The 22,242-nt window shown below is 40.7% G+C and overlaps 1 protein-coding gene across 1 annotated transcript; it reads left to right on the top strand.

Moving 5' to 3' along the window:
* Window positions 1–850: 850 nt before the first annotated feature.
* LOC115066653 (uncharacterized) lies at window positions 851–7,084 on the top strand. The gene is made up of 4 exons (XM_049447794.1): window positions 851–1,213; window positions 1,375–2,159; window positions 2,649–2,759; window positions 6,607–7,084. Exons 1-4 carry the CDS (start codon window positions 971–973, stop codon window positions 6,758–6,760), a joined length of 1,293 nt encoding a protein of 430 aa, XP_049303751.1. The 5' UTR covers window positions 851–970; the 3' UTR covers window positions 6,761–7,084.
* Window positions 7,085–22,242: the final 15,158 nt, after the last annotated feature.

Genomic DNA, 22,242 nt, shown 5'->3' with positions numbered 1-22,242 from the left:
GCCCAGAGCATTGACTTATCCAACTTTTCGTGAATGTTATGATGTACACATTCAGTTGATGTCTTTAGAGTGCATATTATCTCGAAGAACTTTATTTTACAGTCATCCAAAATTATTTTGTGAATTTTTTGATGTTTTCGTCGGTAACAACCTTGTTGGACATTGACTGCTTTCATCGTCTTCGGTGGCCTTGGATATTTGTCATGTGATGAGAAAGTCGATCAGACAGGCAATTTTATTGTGTCGAAATGTCTATAAGTCGATTTACCAATATACATGAAGTCGTATCCAGTGGCCATAGCCGGTATAGGGAGCTCTCTCTACTTCGGTGTCGTAACACCTCATTGCTAGTGTTTTGCGTCAAAGTTAGCACCCATGGCATTTCCCATGGTGTTTTGGAATAAGTTATGTGTACAATTCCTTTTTTATATTGTGTCTTGGTGGGCTATATATTGAAGTAATAGTACTTATTTTTCTGAAACCAGAATCAACCGGGCTATATATTGAAGTAATAGTACTTATTTTTCTGAAACCAGAATCAACCGATATGGCCGTGGTTTAGAGTTTTGGGACTCTTGTATTCATTTCTTCATAGTGAGGAATATTATCTATGACAGTTATGGCACTCTCCCCTCTCGTTGGTGATTCGAGCAATACTTCTTTTAGTTTTTAAACTTAACGAAAGTTTAATTTGTAAAATAGGTCTCTGATATAAGACAAATATCAGCTTTTTAAGTTGGAGTAATGCCTTCAATTTTTTTCTATGTATTGTAGTAAAAGTCAACATTAACAAAAGAAAATTTCAAAGCACAAAACGTATCGAATAAATCTATTCTATCTATTAGAGGTATTCGGTGGATTACTTGCAACTTACATATGCAACTGCCTGCTAATTGCCGTTACACGGCGTTAACGAAGAGGAAAACAGCACTTTAAAGCTATTCACCATCAGAAATCTGTACATTTGCAAATGAACAACGTTGCAAGTAACTCGAAGCGGCAGCAAATGCCCAGCATGTTGAACATATTGGTATTGCTAGCAAAGCTGCTAATTTGTTGCAACCTCATTGCGGACACGGCAGGCACAACACATACAACAACAACAGCTGCGGTCACCAGCATGCTAGCAACGGCAAGTCAACGCAACATGCCACACAATTGGCTACGACGGCAGCGCAGGTATTTGCTGTTTGAGAAGGGCTCGACAGTGGGGGTGAGTTATTAACGGCCAGTTGAGGCAAGTTACTGTACTTTACTGTATGTACTGTATGTAAAATGCATTAAAATAAATTTACACTACAATAATCACATACACACAAACGTTGTGCCACTTGTCTCTGAATTTTTGCCCCCCTCTCCTGTACTCTTTTCCAGGCGCAAATGGCCGGTACGAAAGCGTTTTTACCAGAGCGTCCGCGTGGTCTGTTTCAAATCTTTGAAGCCACCGCCAACTATGAATTGCCCGCATCGTTGGACGATCTATGGCCTCAACGGACGAAAGCGCATTCGTCGGCAACAACAACAATAAAACACAACGCCACAACTAGTGCCGCTGCAAAGCATACGCCGAAGTTAGGAACCTTTAACGGAAGTAACGGTTATAGCAATTACAACAACAGCAGCAACGACGAGATGTGGCTACCAACGTGGCATGCAACTGACGATTGGCCTGCAGCGGCAGCCACGATGCCGACTTGGTGGCAAGTGCAACAACAACAAAAAAGAAAACAACTACCACGCAGAAAACAACAACAAACTCAAAAACAATACTTTGCTCGTCAGCAACATCGATTTCCTTCGGCGTTGCAAGAAGCGAAATCATTGACATTCGCGCCGCCCATATTGTCAAGGCAATTCGCCGCTCATCCGGCGTTGCACCAACACTCCGTGTGTCTGCGACGAAATGTTTACGGCAATTGGCAAGACAACAACGTCGACAGACGTTTGTGTGAGGCCGTTTCGAAAACGTTGGGGCGTGGTCGCAAGCGGCGGAGTATTGGCGCTGGTGACGATTCTGTTGGTATTGGTATTGGTGTTGCGGGCGACAAGGAAAACAATGATGATGCTGTCCATCGATTTGATGAGCGTCCTGATGAATTCCATTTTGCCACAAATGCTGAGCGCATTTTCTTTGATTTGCTGACGCAATGGACACAAGTGTACGTATTTTTGTATATTTATAGATAGGTAAAAGGTAACAACAGCAACAAAATATTTGATAAACACACATATTTTTCTTCCTAGTCACTTCCAGCACCTCAATTCCGCTTGCAGCTCTAACTCCTTTCCATGCCCGCCCAAACCCATTTGCACCTAACTATTTCCTCAAAATTGCTTGCCATTTATACCCATGGGCACATATACACTCCTAAATAACAACAATACCTCTCTTTGTTTGCCTAATGTAAACGTTTATAGTTGTTGTTGCGCTTGTTGGTCATGTACTTGTAATTGCATTGTAATTACACCGCTAATTGATTTCATTAAGTTGCGGCCCCCTTTAGTCGCTTACGCCTTATCAAACAGGTTCTCTGTTCATTTTTTGGTTCATCGATTTACATTCCACTTCCGCATATGGCTCGCTTCCGGTGTGCCTCGGCGCCTACTGCTCGAATCGCTGGCTTGCTATTCTGTTGCATAAACAATAGACATAATTACCCATCGCATTACTGTATAATGCGCACCTTCTGTGAAGCTCGCCATTTGCTGTTGGCTCGTGGACAATCGCTGTTTCACGATTTGCTGCGAGTTCTAGTCGAGTGAGTATATAGTATATAGTATATAGAATTATATATATATTATAAATGGAATATGTATAAGCACATTTTTGAAAAAGGGGTTACACGAAAAATCGCTTGATCTGTTTTAGGAAATTTCGATTCTATATATACTTATTAGGATGGGTGAACAAAAAAATGTTTGGTATTCGGAAAATAGGTTCTTAGACACCTCTTAGCAAATCTCTATACGTATGAATTTTTAATTGTAACCGGAAGGTCCTCTGCCTAATGATAAAGGGTGATCCATTTCGAAACTCCCTACTTAAAAGAAAGTCAGAAACTTTAAATTTATTTGAAAGGAAATACTTTTTTGAAGGTCATCTCTTTCAAATGTCGGCCACGGCTACGTCTCAGATGGTCCATTCATTAAGTCCAATTTTCGATGACTCGTTCAAGCATTTCGACCGGTAACTGGGGAATGATACGCGTGCTGTTTTGCTTTAAGGCCTGAATCGAAGTGGGATTGTCCATATAGACTTTAGACGTAACATATCTCCACAGGAAAGATCTACCGATGTGATATCACACGATTTTGGTGGCAATCCACTGGACTGAAACGTGAAATTATCTGCTCACCGAAGTATTCTCTCAATAAACCTATTGATTGATGCGATGTGTGGGAAGTGAGCCGTCTTGTTGAAACCAAATGTCGCCGAAACCACGAGGTTCAATTTCAGGTATCAAATAGCATCATAGCACGATAACGGTCGGCATTGACGGTTACGATCTCACCGGCATAGTTTTTGAAGAAATCCGAACAGATGATTCTACCGGTTCACAAACCGCACCAAGCCGTTGTTTTTTTCTGGATGAAATGGCAGCTCTTGAATTTCTGCAGGTTGCTCTTCGTCCCAAATGCGGCAATCGACTTTCCACGGTTTTCGTGTACACTCTCAGGTACGGCTGCTATATTTTCTACACTGCGTGCTGAACGTGGTTTATTCGGTCGAATATTATCTAATAATGAATGGTAGGTTTCAAGAGGGGTGATGGTGTCGCGAATAGTACTCTCAGTTGGCCGCTTATGTTGACCATAAGTTGAGCAAAAAGTGAATTTTCGTAAAAAAAGTTGAACGATTTGTAAATGTTGTTCAGGCGTTAGTCTTTCCATGATAAAATGTCAAACAATACTGAACAAAAGTAATGTGACTGCTTGACACAACTCACGCGTGTTCTATTAAAAAAGGCTACTGAAAAAAGTACCTCTACTTGGATCACCCGTTACCACAATGGCTACGTAGCGGAATGCAATTGATGTGAAGTATACCATAATTGCTGTCATTTCTTTAATTTAAGTTGTATTTAATCTGAGAAAGGTCTTGCTGTGAGAATTAGTTTCTATTATTTTAAATTTAATTATATTCTATGTCACAGATGCTGTAAAGAATTTTACATATTTTAACATGGCACTATATTTCATTTGAGCTACAACTTTATTAACCTCATGTACTCTGTCGCGAACACAAACACTCGGCGCGCCGTTCTCTTTATCTCCGGTTCGCGTGCAGTCACTCGTCCATTCTAATTCAACGTAATGAATGTCAGTTCGGACAGAAAACTCGATTAAATGCGACTTTATTATGTTCTCTTATATACCAAACCGCATAGCAGATAGCCACAAGCAATCTTCGTGTGCTATATAACTCTTCGCCGGTTTTTTTTTAATATTGTTCCTTGGCACTTCCACTACACTTAGCAGTCACTCATAATTTACGTGAGATGCTGGAATAGGACAAAGTAAAGGATGTGCATTTTTTCATTTTTCAACTGGACAGTTGCAAGGCGGAAAATGGTTTTAAATAGCCGCAGCTAAACGTGGTTGAAGTGGGTGAGGAAGGTTAGATGCTGGGAGGGGAATATATAGAGAATGTAAAAAACTATGGTAATAAAAAGTGAGCTTGTATGTATGTATGTTATGGTGGGTTATTAAATTCAAAAAAGTATTGTTTTTAATAACTTTTCACAGTTAATATCTTTTAAATGTTTAGGTTTAAACAAAATCTTTGTGGACCTTTCTTGAAGAACATTTAATTACCTTCAACACCCACAAAACGAAATATTTTTTTAAGCATTTGGAAGCGATGGTGGATATTGTTATTTTTCTGGGTAAGCAGTTATAGTTGTATGAGTATACCTATTCCTAATTCGTACTCTTGCGTTTTGCCCGCGCACCCCGGAAACGTGAGTAACCCTTCAGTAAGATGCGGTAGCCAACCCGTGTGGGGGCTGGGGTCACGGAAATGAGAGGAAGCTTCAGTGAAGCCATGCAGACATATTCGATTTAAGGGTTCGCTGAAGTCTAATTGTAGTGTCTGTTCACCAAAGTTGCGGCTGCGATAGGGCGTCGGTCTTGAAACAAGCCGCTGGCTATTTAAATGTGTGTAAAGTTTTATATAAATCGCCTAGCGAGGTTGTATGCTGGGTTTGGGACCCGCCACGTAGAAACCATTCCTAATGAAAAGGAAATAACAGCCTCCAATTAAAGAACATCTGGGCATGGCGAACCCGATACCCCAAACGATGACGATGGAATTGACGAGCAGGGGCCGATTGGAACCTACGTGTGCCCAATCCAAAAAACAGGGGGCCTCACAATCTGCGCCAACTACCTTTGGCTAAGCCTCCTTAATATTGCATATAAGGCCTTTTCGAGCACAGTGTGTGAAAGAATGAAGTCTACCGTCAACAAACTAATTGGACCTAATTAGTGTGTGTTTAGACTTGGAAAATCTAAGGACCCGTGAAAGGAGTATCGACATACTCCACCTCTTCATCGATTTTAAAGCCACCTTCGACAGGAACACCAAAAGCTCCGTCAGCATAAGGAAGGACTTCTCCGAGATGGTTGATACCAAAAAAGGTTTCAGACAAGGGGCCGCAGAGCTTAACCGAGCAGATACAATCTTCTATAAGAGTGAGAGCTGCTGGCGTCCTCCGATGATATACATCAACACCAGTCTGACAAAGGAGTATATGGGTCTGGTTGTGAATGAGGATAAGACGAAATATCTCCTGATATCAAACAGACCGTCATTGCATTCACGACTTGGCTTACACGTCACTGTTGATAATAATTACCTTGAAGTCGTAGATTATTTCGTCTATGTTCATCTTCTTCTTAATTCGTCTATCTAGGAACCGGTATTAACACCAATAACAATATCAGCCTTAGGAGGGTTCGCTAGAAGGGTTTTGAGGAAGATTTATGATCCTTCGCACATTGGCAACGGCGAGTACCGCAGTCGATGAAACGATGAGCTGTACGAGATATACAGCGACATTGACATAGTTAAGCGAATCAAGAGACAGCGGCTGCGCAGGCTAGGTCATGTTGTCCGGGTGGAAGAGGACAGCTTTTGAAGGTTTTCGATTCACAACCGGCCGTTGGAAGTAGAAGAAGTGGAAGACCTCCTCCCTGCCGGAGAGATCAGCACGTAGTATCTCAAAGTGAAAAACCGCTTTGTTTTTACTCACCCCAATGTATATACGTATATGTTGTGTGTGGGGCAAGTTATAGATTTTCATGCATAAGTGTATGTGTGTTGTATTAGAAGCTCGAATAAAATTCAATTTTATGTATTTTCTCAGCCAACGCGGTTCACTGCAATTTTTTCTGGCCTTACAAACCATGGAAGCATGTATGTACGTGCGTATATGTGTATATATTTGCTGCAATTTTAACAAACTATGCAACATTTATTTACTTGCTTTTTCTACTCCTTTCTTTTCATGCGCGTCACACTTGCCGTTGTTGATTACTCCGCCGGATTATCCATACAAATGTACATATGCATACATACACAAATGTTTGTGTGTGCGCAAGCAGTGCCGCATTGCCGGCCGCACGTCGTCATGCCACATATAAAAAAGCGATTTCGCATGACAATTTAAGCGACTGCGCCCAACACTATGCAACGCTCTGCGGCTTAAGTTTTCTGCAACATTTCAGCGAAGCTGTGCATGGACGATTTATGCAGTAACCACAAGCGAGTGAGGGCGAGAGAGGAGTCAGAGAGAGAGAGAGAGAGACAGCAGTGCGTATAAGCATTCACACACACACACACACACACATGTAAGCAGTGAACAAATTGCAATTTCACACACACACAAGCGCTTGTGCAATAAATAAATACTAGCGGCGTGTAAGCGCAAATGTTTTATAAAATATGGCCGCCCAATCGCAATGAAATGTAAATACAGTTAAATACGCGTATGTATGTATGTGTGTGTGTCGGCGCAATAAAATACAAAATACGCAATGTAAATAAAACATAAATAAAAATCAGTAAATAAAAGTGACAAGTATTAAAAATAGCGCATCCGCATGCCAGTATTGACGCGCTGCTGTTTGCATTGTTGTTGTTGCAGTTGTTGCCTTTACTTTATGCGCTTTTTCTTTAGGCCATATTTGGCTGTATTCATTTTATTATCTGCGTTTGGTGTCGCTTAACAAGCATATACTTGCTTTCTTTTTGACAGTGCTGCCACCCTTTTCATAGAAAAGTTCGCTTTAAAAATATATTTATTATATTTTGCATATTACTTAGCGGCTACTGCAGCGCTTCTGAGGATATGTGTTGTTAAAAATGTAAATTTATTTTAGTAGTATTTCCACAAACAACTAAAAGTACACAGTTCTTCACACTTTTCGGATGGAAAATTCTGATAAAAAAAATAAAATATGTTAACTTCGGTTGCATCGTAGTTATGATCATTTGCATACAGGAAAATGTTCCATACATGATTGGTCACTTTTCGTGGCTGCTATAGACTACAGTAACTCGATTTCAATAATTTGTTCGGTGACTGTAGATTTAATTTTGTTGATAATTCATGACAAACTTCGTGAAGATATCTTTTGAAAAAATTCTCAATTGAACCAATTCTTCGTTGATTGCATTATTGGCTTAGGCAATGATTCATGATAATGAATGAACGTCTAGCCACAATCCGCATCAAGGAAAAGTACTTCAACATATCGCTGATTTGGTATGTCGCTTTCAGTTCTTGTGCTCGATGTTTGGATACCACATGAATTGTCTGTGAAATATTTAATGGACCGAATTAACATCTGCGATTATTTGCTGAAACGAAATGAAATCGAACCATTTCTGAAGCGAATGGTAACAAGAGATGAAAAGTGGATCAAATACGACAATGATGTGCAAAAAAAACATAATCGAAGCGAGGTGAGGCTCAATAAATTGTCGCAAGGCCAGGATTGATGCCTCGAATGGTTATGCTGAGTGTTTGGTGGGATTGGAAAGGAATCATCCACTATGAGCCCACTCCAGCCTAGTTGAACGATTGATTGTACATTTTACTGTCAACAACTGATGAGATTGAAGCAAGCAATCGAAAAAAGTGGCCAGAACTGAAAAAAAGAAAGGGCTTCGTCGCCATCAGGACAACGCTAGAAAACACAAATCTTTGAAGACTTGGCAAAAACTGGGAGCACTTGGCAGGGAAGTGTTGATGCATTCACCATATAGCTCTGATCTTGCAACATCGGTCTATCATTTGTTTCGGATGGATAACGTCTTTAGCGGAAAAATGGCAAAAAATGGTCGTCCAAAATGGTATATATTTGGTTCATTAAAGTGTATTATAACTATAAAAAATGAAAGTTGAAATTTGATTAGAAACACGAAAAAACTTATTAGACTACCTTGTACCTTGTAGATTAAAAAGTAAATAAAACATTAATGTAGTGCCCAGATCGCTATCTAGGGATATGCTTGTCATGGAAGGCAACATTAGATCTGCATGTGTGAAGAACAGTCCTGGACATTCAAGTATATGCCACTGAGAAAAGTTTTATGTATATGACATTTAATGTTCGCCGTTAATGTTCCAGCCGTGAGAGAGTTCGGACTATCGTAAGTTAGACTTCATATTCTCGGGTCGCTTTGAGTTGGAATTTCGAGGATTTTGAGATTGCCGCAAAATGGTTGGTTTTGGGTGTTACCGGCGATTGTAAAGGCTCTTTTTGTGAAGAAGCGCAGAGGTTGGCACAGCAATTCTAGAACTCGCGACGCAGTCTTCAGAACATGAGTTGTTCGGAGCTGCTGCCACTTCTAGCACCTGTTTAAGTTTGAATTTTTTTCTTCGAAAACTCTTTGATAATTGTCTACCGATCATATATATTAGATATCCTACCTAGACATAATAGATATCCTATCTTTGCTTGAAATACGTTAGGTTAGGTTAATCTGTTAGGCCAATAAGCCACGCATAGACCAGTTTGGTTCTTTGCGATACCAGATGGAGTTAACTGGCTAAGTACAAGAGAAGTAGTCATCGTTTAGGAAGCCTGCACTTTACGCGAATTTTAACAGACAGTGACCAGTTAGTATTTCCAACTCGTTCCTTCAGTCTCTTCTGTCGAGTGCCAATAGGAATTTTTTGTACTTCCGATCTATCATTTTGCACATGACTTTTGCAGTTTTGCACTAAAATAGCTCGTTCCATCGGGTTTTGATTTTCATTACCATGCTTCTGACAAGATGTTCGTATAGACAATGCGAGGGTTTCACAATGTTTCCAAGATTTCATATAGAAAACAAAACAATTGTTGAGCACTGTTATAAAAATTGCTCCACTGTGAATATTAAAACCACTGATGAAGACAAATAAATAAATTTGAGAAAAAATGAAATCTTTTTCAGGGGATATAACAAATAAACTGGATTCGACGAAGCTCTTTGTTGCTAAAGTTCCATTGAACGCACAAGTTTTTTGTTGATCAACCTCGGGAAGAAAAAAATGAGAGTTGAAAAGTTCAAAAGCATGTCATTTCACGGTTAAACAAAGAACAACAAATTTGTATTTATTTAAAAGGTTTGCCAAAGTCAACCGTGTGCACCAACAGGAGCATCGCTTTTTTGCGGCTTAAGCCTACCCATTTTGGCGAGTATTTTAGCGGCGCAATTACAAATATTGCATAAATGAATTATATATAGTTGGTGTATGTGTGTGCATGTCGGCGTTGCTTTTGTATATTTGTACGTGTGTGTGTGTGCAGCGTAAGTTTAACAATTTTTTCGAGTTGCAAAGTAATAAAGATTTGCAGTTGGCAAGCACTTTATCGCTCTCTGTGCAGAAATTACGGCGTAAAACTGGTTGCCATGGCATATTGTTGTTGCTGTTGTTGTTACAGTTCGGTAAACAGTATTTGCATTTGCAGCAAATACCAAATTAATGGCTGTCATATTCAATATTCAGTTTGTGCGCAATGTTGCACAAGTGTGTGCGTGTGTATTAGTGAGTTTTTTTTTTTTTTTTTTTTTTTTTTTTTTTTTTTTTTTTTTTTTTTTTTTATAGTAGGGGGAAGCATCGAAAGCCGGAGTGCGGAACTTTAATCCGCTAAACCTAACCTACTCCCAACTCAGGACTCTCCCACGGAACCACCGATTAAGTATTACTTCGTGGGAGGGACAGGACATTTAAGTCTCCTCTATTGTGCGGACTAACGGACGCCTAACTTGTTCAAAAAATCTCAGTTTTGTCATTATGGATGCTGACGCTTCGCTGACAGCTTTCCAATTATCAGTCGACTGACACATGAGTGTCGTTAAATTATCGACCGTGAAACTACCACCGAGTGTGGTTTTTTAGTTTTTCCCTTGTATTTGAAAATCGAGGGCAATTAAAAAATACATGCTCAGAGTCTTCTATATGCTCTGTACATGTCGGGCAGTTCGGACTAATGTCATTGTGGAATCTGAAAAGGTAACTTCTAAAGCACCCATGCCCACTAAGTATTTGGGTCAGATGAAAACTCTAGGTCCCCATGTCGTCTGTCTATCCACGAGTGGATGTCAGGTATCAGTCGGTGGGTCCAACGCCCTTTGGATGAGGAATTCCACCGCTCCTGCCACATTTTAATGCTTTTGTTCCTCTCCTCTGTCTTTGCCGATACTGTTTTAGGCGCCGATAGATGATATAAACGCTCGAGTTCATCTCCCTGGATGTCAATGGGCGGCATGCTGGCTAATACTTCAGCAGCGTCGGTAGATGTAGTCCGGAACGCACTTATTACTCGAATTGCAGAAAGCCTATGCACTGCAATTATTTGTTTAGCATATGCTTTTATATCCATTGCCTGTATCCATACTGGTGCTGCATACAGTATTACGGAGCTCATTGCTTTCGCTATCAGGAATCGCCGGCTGGAACGCACACAGCCTGTATTGGTCATCATTCTCGATAGCGCATTGTAAATTTTGTTTGCTTTACTGGATGTATATTCCAGGTGTTCTTTAAATTTTAATTTAGAATCTAATATTACTCCCAGATACTTCAGTTGCGGCTGCGAAGTAATATCGCACTCCCCTATGGAGAGCTCTATTTGTTCCTCTACCTTCCTGGTGCTTATGAGCAAAACTTCAGTTTTTGCTCCGCCAGCTCCAGACTCACAGATGAGAACCAATGGCGTAGGCCATTTAAGCACTCATTGCATTTGTTTCTTAGGTCGGCTAATTGTTTGGCCACTGCTACCACCACGAGATCGTCCGCATACGCTATTAGTTTCACGTCTGTTGGTTGCTGTCTTTTTAGCACCCCGTCGTACATGAGGTTCCATAATAGTGGGCCTAACACTGACCCTTGGGGTACTCCACTCGAGATAGAGTAGCTCTTGGTACCTTCGTCTGTATCAAAAAGTAGCCTTCTGTTTTTAAAATAGCTCAATATAATGTTTATGAGGTATTCAGGGGCGTGTATTTCATCCAGGGCTTCGATTATGTGTGCCCATTTTGCCGAGTTGAACGCGTTCTTGACATCCAGGGTAATCAGCGCGCAGTACTCTTTTTTTTGCCACCTTTCCATCTTTTGCCACTTACTGCACATTTCGCAGTATCAACGACTTCTCGTAGTGCGTCAATAGTGGATCTCTTTTTTATAAAGCCGTATTGTCTCTCTGATAATCCGCCGGCTTTCTGGATTGCTAACTCCAGGCGGTTTCTTATTATATTTTCGTACACTTTACCCATTGTGTCGAGCATACACAGTGGTCGGTACGATGAGGGTTCTTCCGGTGGTTTCTTTGGTTTTGGGAGCAGAACCAATCGCTGTATTTTCCATGCGTCGGGGAACACCTCTTCTTTTATACACGTGTTGTACATTTTAGCGAACAGTTGGGGTTTTGAGCTTATAGCTTCCTTCAGGGCCCTGTTGGGTATCCCATCCAACCCAGGCGCTTTGGCGTTTTTGATTTTCCTTGCTATTGCCAATAGTTCGTCTTCCGTGACTAACGGGGGTGACTCTACAGCTTCCTTTCGTCGTTTGGCATATGAAATCCGGTCGTGTTTCGGGACTAGTGTTTTCAACGACCTTTCCCATAAAAGAGGCATCTTTAGGTTGCTGCTGCTTGTTTTTAAATCTAGACATACATATTTTGTATGCAGTACCCCAAGGGTCAAGGTTTGCTTCCTTACACAGCTTCTCAAAACATGATTTTTTGCTTCGTGTAATTGCCGACTTCAGGAGCCTCTTGTAGCTTTTGAATTCCTCCCTAAGGCGATTTTCATTCGTTTCGCCCAGTTACGCTGTAGACGCCGTCTAGCTGAGTGACAAAGCTTTTCAGCATGGAAATTTCATCATTCCACCAATATACAGGCCGCCGCTTGTGGTGATGTGACGTTCTACGCATTGTTGCATCGCATGCTGCCACGAGTTCTTTTCGAACTGCTGATACCAAGTGGGCGGCGCTGTCACCAGATGCCTTTGATGCACTCCAGACTAGGTCAAACAGGTCTGGGTCGAACTCTTGTTGTTTCCAACTTCGCCTTCGGGAGGGGTTTCTGCTAAGAAGCTCCTGCTCTCGGGAGTACGAAATATGTGCTATAATTGCCATGTGATCGCTGTTTGTGTATATGTTGGACACTTCCCACTTAATGTGCCTGCTTAGCGAATCGTTTGCAAACATAATGTCGATAATGGATCCTTTGTTTCCTTTTTGGTACGTGTTTCGCGTTCCACTGTTTATTATTGTTAAGTTCGTTTGACTTAGGAATTCTTGGACTAGGCGCCCGCGATGGTTTGTATATCTGCTGCCCCATGCAGTCGACCATGCGTTAAAATCCCCCGCTATTACAATTGGAGTTTTGCCTCTGGTTTCTAAAGAGAGCCGTAAGAGGAAGTCTTCAAATTCTGTAATAGTTGCGCTGGGACGAGCATAGCAACTTACAAGATATATCCCTTGTATATTGGCCCATGTGAAGCAGTTATGAGCCTCTCTGGAGCTGGTCTTGAAAGGTTGGCCTTTGCAGGACCATATTGCTGCCTTACCAGATTTGTCTGCAGTCCATGTGCTTTCCGGACGCTGGGAGTATTGTTCACTTAGTAAAGCGACATCAATGTTCTCTTCTATGACTGTCAGTTCTAGCAAATCCTGAGCCGCTGCACAATGGTTAAGGTTTAGCTGTAGTATCCTCATTTATTTAGAGACTTCATCATCTCGATATACTTTGGGCAAGTCGTGCTCAATACTGAGTGCTCTCCTTTGCAGAGCATGCAGCTCGGAGCGTTTGTGCATGCCTTTGCTAAATGTCCCGCGGTTCCACAGCGTGTGCAATGGGAAGATCTGTCTGTCGAGCTGCAGCAATTTCGCGCCATGTGACCCAGGTGGAAACACTTATAGCATCTGGGGACAGACGAAAATTCTCGAAGGCGACAGATCGACCACCCAATTTTTATTTTCCCTATTTTAAGTGCGGCCTTGGCATCTTGAGCACGCATGCATACAAGTGCTATTTGCGTGCCACTGCGCGTTTTTCGCAGACTTTTCACACTCGATATCTCCAGACTTTCGATTCCGCACTCTCTTTTTAGTGCTGTGCAGATTTCTTCGGGAGTTGTAATTTCGTCGAGGTCCTTGCACGTAATCGTGACGTTGTGGGTCTTGGGCTGTATCTTGGCCATTTCGCCAACCACCCCCTCCAGGGCGCTTTGGAAAGATTCGGCTTTCGTCTCTGCTCGATTTTTAAGTTCAATAAGTAGATCTCCTTTTAACGTTTTACGAATATGGGTTACATTTGAACCCAGCACTTCAAGCCCGCTGTCACTTTTAATTTTCCGCAGAATATCTGCATACGACGCACCATCCTTCTTTGTTATGATTATGGCATCTGGTTTTGTTTTGATCTTCCTTTCCAAAGGTTTCTTCTTTTTTACAACGTCTACCCATCTAGTCGTATTATCCTCTTGGGTTAATTTTGCTGCTCCACTGTACGACAATTGCGGCTTTTCGTTTACACTTTTTTGCTTTTTGGTAGGTGGTAAATCGCCTGGTGCTTCTCGCGTTCTTTTAGGGGTATTTTCATCTCTTCCAATGGTGGGTACATGCGATGGTTTCCCTATCATAACTCTTCTCGCTTGATTTCCCAGTTTTTCCATTTTGGCATGTAAAGTCACTATGCTGCTTACTAAATCGCGCATAGCTTGGTTTATATGCCTTTGTCCGGCCATCATCATTTCTAAATCTTTGATTTTTTTGCTCAGGTTGCAAAAGATGCTAGCCGTTTCATCTTTTTCAGTCTCCTCATGTTTGCCCCCTTTGCTTTCTTGGCCAGCAGTATCTCCACGCTTATTTGGTCCAGCAGCGGCGGACTCCTCCTTTTTGCCATTGGGCGGCGTTCTCATTATTTTGGAGTTCCTTCGGAAAGGATTCTCCGGTGTTAGCCCAATACTATTTTCGGAGGCCATATCCTCTGCGAAAGAATAGTTTGGGAACACCCTTTGAGGTATATGTTCTGACCTAAACTTAACTACTTAAATATTTTTAAATTTAAATTTTAAAACAAAAAAAGATGGTTGGCAATGCCAAAACCAAAAGAAAGAACAGCTGATTTATTGTGTTTCCGATGGTTGGCAATTCGCAAACCAAAAGGAAAACGAAAACACGAGGAGGGGAACAGCTGATCGATCAAAAAACGGCAGAACAAAAAAAAATTTATTGAGTGCACGTTAATTGAAGGGGAAAAGCTATATTTGCACAAAATTTGCCCAGAAAAACGGAAAGGTAAGTGCAAGTGAAATTTTTATGTTATTAAACAAAATCAATGTCTACTTATCTTTTCCTTTAGATTTGGTATCCACACATGCGGTTCACTATCTGGGATGTTGTTACTCGGTAAACAGTATTTGCATTTGCAGCAAATACCAAATTAATGGCTGTCATATTCAATATTCAGTTTGTGCGCAATGTTGCACAAGTGTGTGCGTGTGTATTAGTGAGTGAGTGTATAAGTGTAAGTGTTGCCAGATGTTGGTACATACATGCACATACATATCTGGTATGTATGCTGACGTTTATATCTATTTGCAATTTCGTGTGCATAGCTTGGCATAAAAGGTTCACTTAATGTGTCAATAAATCATCAATTCATTTGCCAACTTTCACTCAGCCATTTATTTATAATATTTTAGGTTCATTTTTCAATTTTTTTTCACTCAATCTACAATTTTGCATATGTGTGAATTTTAAATTTTGATAATGGCATGGCCAGCAAATCAATTTCGACACATATACATACATATTTATGCATTTAAACACAAATTGGTTCTGAGTAAAAGTCAAAATTAATCTTTGATGGAAATTCGCAATAAATCCTTTATTCACATTTATTTACATAAAAATCAGTCAAATTGGTGAGGGTATGGGTCGTGCGGCTCAGACGACGTGCTAGCTAGAAAGTTGATAGCACTTGCATAAGTAACGGGTGGTCTAAGCAGAGGTATTTTTTACAATAGTCTTTTTCGTGTCAAGCTGTTATGTTATTTTTGTTCAGTATTGTTTGAGATTTCATCGTGGAAAGACTTAGCCTGCACAACGTTTATAAATCGTTCAACTTTATTACGAAAATTCACGTTTCGTAAAGAATGTGTTTCGCTCAACTTATGTTCCACATAAGAGACCTACTGAGCGTACGATTCGCAACACCTATACCCATCTTGAGACCCAGCATTCATTACTAGATAACATTCGACGGAATAGACCACGTCCAGCACACAGTGAAGAAAATAGGCGTACCTGAGAGTTTACGCGAAGACCGTGGAAAGTCGATTCAGTGTGATTCGCAGAAACTCGGACTGACGTATGGATCGACTTGGCGTATTTTACTTCGATATCTTAAACTGAACGCGTACAAAATACAGCTAATGCAAGTACTGAAGCCGTTCGACCTTCCCAAGTAACATCACTTCGCTTTAAGGGCTCTTGAAAAGTTCCAAGAAGATCCGACGACGCCATTTTCCACATATGGCATCAATCAATGGATTTATTGATCGAACACTTCGGTGAGTAGATAATTTCACATCAATGGATTTATTGATCGAACACTTCGGTGAGTAGATAATTTCACATTTTCGGCCGGTCGATTGGCCTTTAAGATCGTGTGATATCACACCATTAGACTAATTTTCCAGGAGCTTAACAATGCAAAAAAAAAACATTCGGAACCACTTATATACTGGATAAAAACACCACGTGGACTGAAATTCTATCTGCGAATCGCATCAAATCGTTCCTTTTTACAACAGATGGTTACTGGTGAAAAGTGGTTCATTTACGACAACTTCAAGAAAAACGATCGAGATCGAATCTCAGTGAGCTGGCGCAAACGGTTACCAAGCGGAGATTTTCGATCAGGAATGTTTTTATAAGTGTTTGGTGAGATTGGCAGGGCATTTTATACTTAGAGTTGCTCTCTTATAAGCAAACTCTTAAATGGGACCTGTACATTCGGGCTATCTGAAAGAAGCAATCGGCCAGACGTGGCTTACTTTAGCAAAAAAATGGAACTGCGTTATATTCGGACATCGCCAGGTCACACACATCGATTGAGACTCACAATAAGCTTCGAGAGATTGGTTGGAAAGATCTTATGCATTTTCAATACGATTTTTATTCTAAGATTTGTCCTTTCTTTAAAAATTGGACTAGGCTCAGAGCTAAAAATTAAAAGCTATGAATAGATGTCTAACGGCTGATGAGCGAAAAAAGGAGAGTCAGGCGAGCCTCGAATAGTGACAAAGACAATGGGATGCGGCAGAAAAAGGAGGATGGACGCATAGACTCATTAGGAATGTACCAGCCTGGATTGAGAAACAACACAGGGTGACAGACTTTTATCTGAGGCAAATCTAGACGGGCCATGGCTGTTTCAGGCAGTACTTCTAGTAATGCCTGCAGTGGTGCATACTTAGCATGCTGCCTTTCGGGAGTAGCTTTGGAAGAACCGCTCTCCGAAACAAAACATCAAGTTTTGTAGACTTCCGCTTTATAATCGCAAGGTCGACACTTCTCTGCAGCTTTCTGCTTTAACTTTCTTCCCCATTAATGCGCCCTGTCGCGTTATAGCAATCCTTTATAATAACTGCTTTCGGTAAATTATATTGACGCCTGGCTGTTAGCTGCGAATATTAATTCGTCTGTGGCTACAAAACAGTCAACAGCTGGTTAATTTAAATGAATATTCATCAAAGCAGACAAGGAAATTTATGTTCATACTCGTATGTGTGCGTAGCAAACAAACTTGCGTACTTGCATATGCAAATATTCGCGAGTACACAAGCACACACACATGCTTAAGCGAACTCATGTGGAATCTACACAGAGTGTTATATAAATATGTATGTGTGTGGGTTGCAAGTTTCGCACACTTTCGCTCACGCGCGCGTCCAAGCAGCCTTGGAGGATACATATGTATGTATATGTGTATATTTAACTATATACGAGGTTTGACAATTAAGTAATGAGACTGATTTTATTGCCGCGCTTGTAGTAAACCTGTGACCTTGAAATTGCCTTTTTTGATAGCTGTGGAATCGTCCACAAAGAATTCGTTCCACCGGGGAAAACTGTGAATCAAGTCTACTACTCAAGTCAATCAAGTCTAGTACTCGAAAGATTGCGAAAACGAGTCAACAGGGTGCGCCCAGACATCGCTCGTAACTGGATCCTTCACCCTGTGACTTTTTTTGTTTCCTAAAACAAAATCGGTGGTCAAAGGAACCCATTTTGAGTCGATTGCGGACATCCAGGCGCCCGTGACGAGGGTAATCGCGGACATCCAAGTCGAAGGGTTCCAGAAATGTTACGAAGCATAGGAAACGCGCTGGAATCGCTGTATAGCTGCACAAGGGGACTACTTTCAAGGGGATGTCAGAGTTGTATTTAGAATAATTTTCAAATATACGGTTTTTGTGGAATCTGTTTAATTACTTAATTGTCATACCTCGTAGATAGCGGTGAATATATTTATGAGGATGCATATGTCGCGCATATTCGAATATCCGCTGCAAGTAAGCGCGCTCTACAATACATACATATATGTAAGTGTTGGTGTGCGTACTGCCACACGTATTTATGTGTATGTGTGCGCGTTCGAGGTAATTCTTTGTCATACGATTTTAACTAGCGGTGCTCCGACGAGTCAAATTGAGATTTTCAGCAATCTTGTATCTCCAGCCGCCAACATAGCCAACTGTGCATAATCAACTGCCAGCAACAACAAAATTGCGGAGCACAACACTGAAATACAGCGTTACTAAATATGCACACCATATACACACGCATACGCACATACACACATGTAAGGCACTATTTAAGTGTGTGTGTGCGTTTATTGCACCTGAAAAGATGAATGGCTGGCAAGGCAAAAAGGTTATTTGCTTGCACAAGCACATGGATAATAAATATATCTACACATATTCATACTTATGTATGTGTGCGTGCGACGCATTTTATACGCTGCGTTGACGCCGAAGTTTGTCATCAAGTTTTACCGCCGCTCAAGCTTTGGAAATTACGAAAATTGCTACGCTGCCTTTAAATTGCATATTTGAGTTGTCACTTGTCGAAAAGCAATAACAACAATTACAATTACGTTCACACAAAACAACAAAATACTGAATTTAATCTCGGCAAGCCATAGTTGAACACATTTTCATTACGCCCCTTTGCACGCACACGCACGCATTTATGTGGAACTGCATGTATGTATGTGTTTGTTATTTACGCCACCAATTGTGATGAATTGTCGAACTCTGGCAGGGCGATTTAGATATTTTAGACATATATATAATGGGATAAGCCTCCTCAAAGTCGTATATAAGATTCTATCGAGCGTACTGTATGAGAGATTAAAGCCCAATGTCAAGAGACTGATCGGACTTCACCAGTGTGGCTTTAGGCCTGGCAAATCAACAACTGACCAGTTATTCAGCGTGCGATGCGCCATATCTTGTTAAAGACCCATGAAAAGAGGGTTGAAAAACACCATCTCTTTGCCACCATGTGCCTAATTTACCTCCGCGAATCGCAATAAAATCCATTTCTGCAGCTAACTGAGGGTGAAAAGTGCATAACATACAACAACTTTAAGTTATAAAGGTCGTGGTCGAATTTCGGTGAGTCGGGAATCATCTACAACGAGTTGTTTCCCTACGACCAAACTCATAAACCGTAACTGTACTAACAATAATTGGACTGCCTGATTTACGCAATCGCCTAGAAGCGGCCATTTTTGACCTGTAGCAGCGGAATCTTTGTTGCACGTTGACACACACATCGATGACTTGTCAGAAGTTCCATTAGCTTTATTGGGAGGTTCTTATTCAATCACCTCCAGAGTCGAGAGCAAATGTTTACTATTTATATTTGACTATGGTTAATGGGTTTGCTGGTGAAAAGTTCGCCTCTAACAAGAGTTGAGAAAATTGGCTACCCCAGTTTTCAAAATGGCAAAATTGGAAGTACTATGAATGACTCCTTTTAGCGCACTACACTTAACCGGCGATTCGCCAACTTTTTTAACCAGTTTGAAAAGCAAGTTTTAAAGACTGAAAGAAATCCGTGGTGGCGATAAACTAATCTTTCGAGGAAAATTTCAGTCCGTCGAATGTCTTCCCAAGTTTGTAAACAAAAAGAACTGTTACTAAACCAAGTCTCGAATCCTAGTTCCCCGACGAGAGAGTTGTGACCCGATTTGTTGTCTACTGAATGAGTTGTTTTCTGTGGTTCAATGGAGTTGAATACGAGTATAATGGAGCCCTTCTGTAGAAAGGTGATGTAGATAATACTTTGAGGATCTCAGGCCAATGGGACCATCATCTTTTCGTTAATAGGACAGCCTCCGTCTTTTTCGGAGCACGTTAATCGGTAAAGGTTTGGACGGTTCGATGGTCTCTGATGTAAACCAATGAATTTATGTGTCGTCAACAGTCACGGAGAAATTCCTTCGACATTAAATACTACTGTAAAGTAATCTCCCGGTTGTTATTTGGAGAAACGAACGCGACACCCATCGCCCACACAGCTTTGTTAAGCCCAATATTTTATACAGGACAGAACCCACGCAGATTTTTGAGAAGCCTACTGTCTCGCTTTTAACGGAATCCGCTGAGGACAGGCTTCTCACCTCCAGTCGGGAGACGATAAGGAGTACTACCGGTTGAACCAGCCAACCAGTCTTTTACTAAAGAAACGAAGATAGATCAAGGGATTCTCGCCAATAAGATATAAATGGAATTCTTTGTTGTGATTACAATACATCAGACACCATTGGAATAATGTTGGAACCAAAGGGAAGTTTCTTTTTGGTTTCAGTCAACATGGCCCACGAGAGAAACATCCCAATTTAAACATTTTAAAAACAAACAGATGACAACAAAGGAGTATTTATACAAATTAATTAATTAAATTAAAAAAATCAAATCGACCTTCAAATATCAAATCCTATTAAATTGAAAAAACACATTATAAATCGTAGATGTGCGGCTGACGTACTTTATAGTCAATTCGTGTATTGAATAGAAAAATTTCACAAAATAAGTCATGTGAGCCAAGTTTTAAGAATCTTTCGAGAACTTCTTCTGTAGTGACTTCAATGTCATGATGCGAGTTCAGCGGCGCCAGGCCCATCAATCTATCTTGAAGCATGTTCGTGCTCAGTGGCGAAAAACAGCGTTCAGAGCCCACATTCGTCATAGGAAGTGTGCAGAATATGCGAAAAAAACTACGAATTATGGAGTATTGGTATACTTCGCAGTTCTTCAACATTTGCAATACAGTGGACGGTAAGGTGGTGTCTTTTGACTTTTGCTTTGGCGCTCAATGGCACCGCAAGTGATCATGTTCACCTTTGAGCTTCGAACGTCAAACGACATAGTCATTATAACGGGTGATTTTTTTGAGGTTAGGATTTTCATGCATTAGTATTTGACAGATCACGTGGGATTTTAGACATGGTGTCAAAGAGAAAGATGCTCAGTATGCTTTGACATTTCATCATGAACATAGACTTATACTAACGAGCAAACGCTTGCAAATCATTGAATTTTATTACCAAAATCAGTGTTCGGTTCGAAAATGTGTTTATCGACAAATTTTGTTCAGCGATGAGGCTCATATTCTGGTTGAATGGCTACGTAAATAAGCAAAATTTGCCGCATTTTGGGGTGAAGGGAGGGGGAAGAGCAACCAGAAGCCGTTCAAGAACTGCCCATGCATCCCGGAAAAATGCGCTGTTTGGTGTTGGTTTGTAACGCTGGTGGAATCATTGGACGTATTTTTTCAAAGATGCTGTTGGACGCAACGGTACGGTGATGGCGATCGCTATCGTTCGATGCTAACAAAACTTTTTTGTTGCCAAAAATGGAAGAACTGAACTTGGTTGACATGTGGTTTCAACAAGATGGCGCTACATGCCACACAGCTCGCGATTCTATGGCCATTTTGAGGGAAAACTTCGGACCAAACAATTCATCTCAAGAAATGGACCCGTTAAGTTGGCCACCAAGATCATGCGATTTAACGCCTTTAGACTATTTTTTGTGGGGCTACGTCTAAAGTCTAAAGTCTACAGAAATAAGCCCAGCAACTATTCCACGCTTTGGAAGACGAACATTTCCGAAGAAATTCGGGCTATTCCGGCCGAAATGCTCGAAACAAAGTTGCCCAAAATTGGACTTTCCGAATGGACGCACCTAAGACGCAGCTGCGGTAAACATTTAAATGAAATTATCTTGCAAAAAGTAAATGTCATGAACCAATCTAACGTTTTCAAATACAAGAACCGATGAGATTTTTGCAAATTTTATGCGTTTTTTTTTTTAAAAAAAGTTATCAAGCTCTTAAAAAATCACACCCTTTACAAAAGGCCTTTAAACCTATTAATCAAGCAGGAAATCAGGTTTTCCATTTCATTGGATTTCAAAGCACATACTTTTTCTGGAAGTAGCAAACTCAAATCCATCCAATACTTCTTTAGAAAAGTGCTTCTTCAAGTCTTCGCCGATTGTATTCAACAGAGGAATGTACATGTATTCTTCGCAAGTTCTCACGCAAAAATTTTCGCTTTTTGTAAACTTTGAGTTCTACAGTCATTTTTTTGGTGTCTAAATAAAGGGATAGAAAATGTTCCTCATCTTTTTGTCTTCCATTTCGGAACGTTACAAG

Source organism: Bactrocera dorsalis, chromosome 2, assembly GCF_023373825.1.
Source record: "Bactrocera dorsalis isolate Fly_Bdor chromosome 2, ASM2337382v1, whole genome shotgun sequence".
Lineage (NCBI taxonomy): Eukaryota > Metazoa > Arthropoda > Insecta > Diptera > Tephritidae > Bactrocera > Bactrocera dorsalis.
The sequence above is the reverse complement of the archived record's forward strand: the minus strand, read 5'-3'. Positions and strand labels throughout refer to the sequence as shown.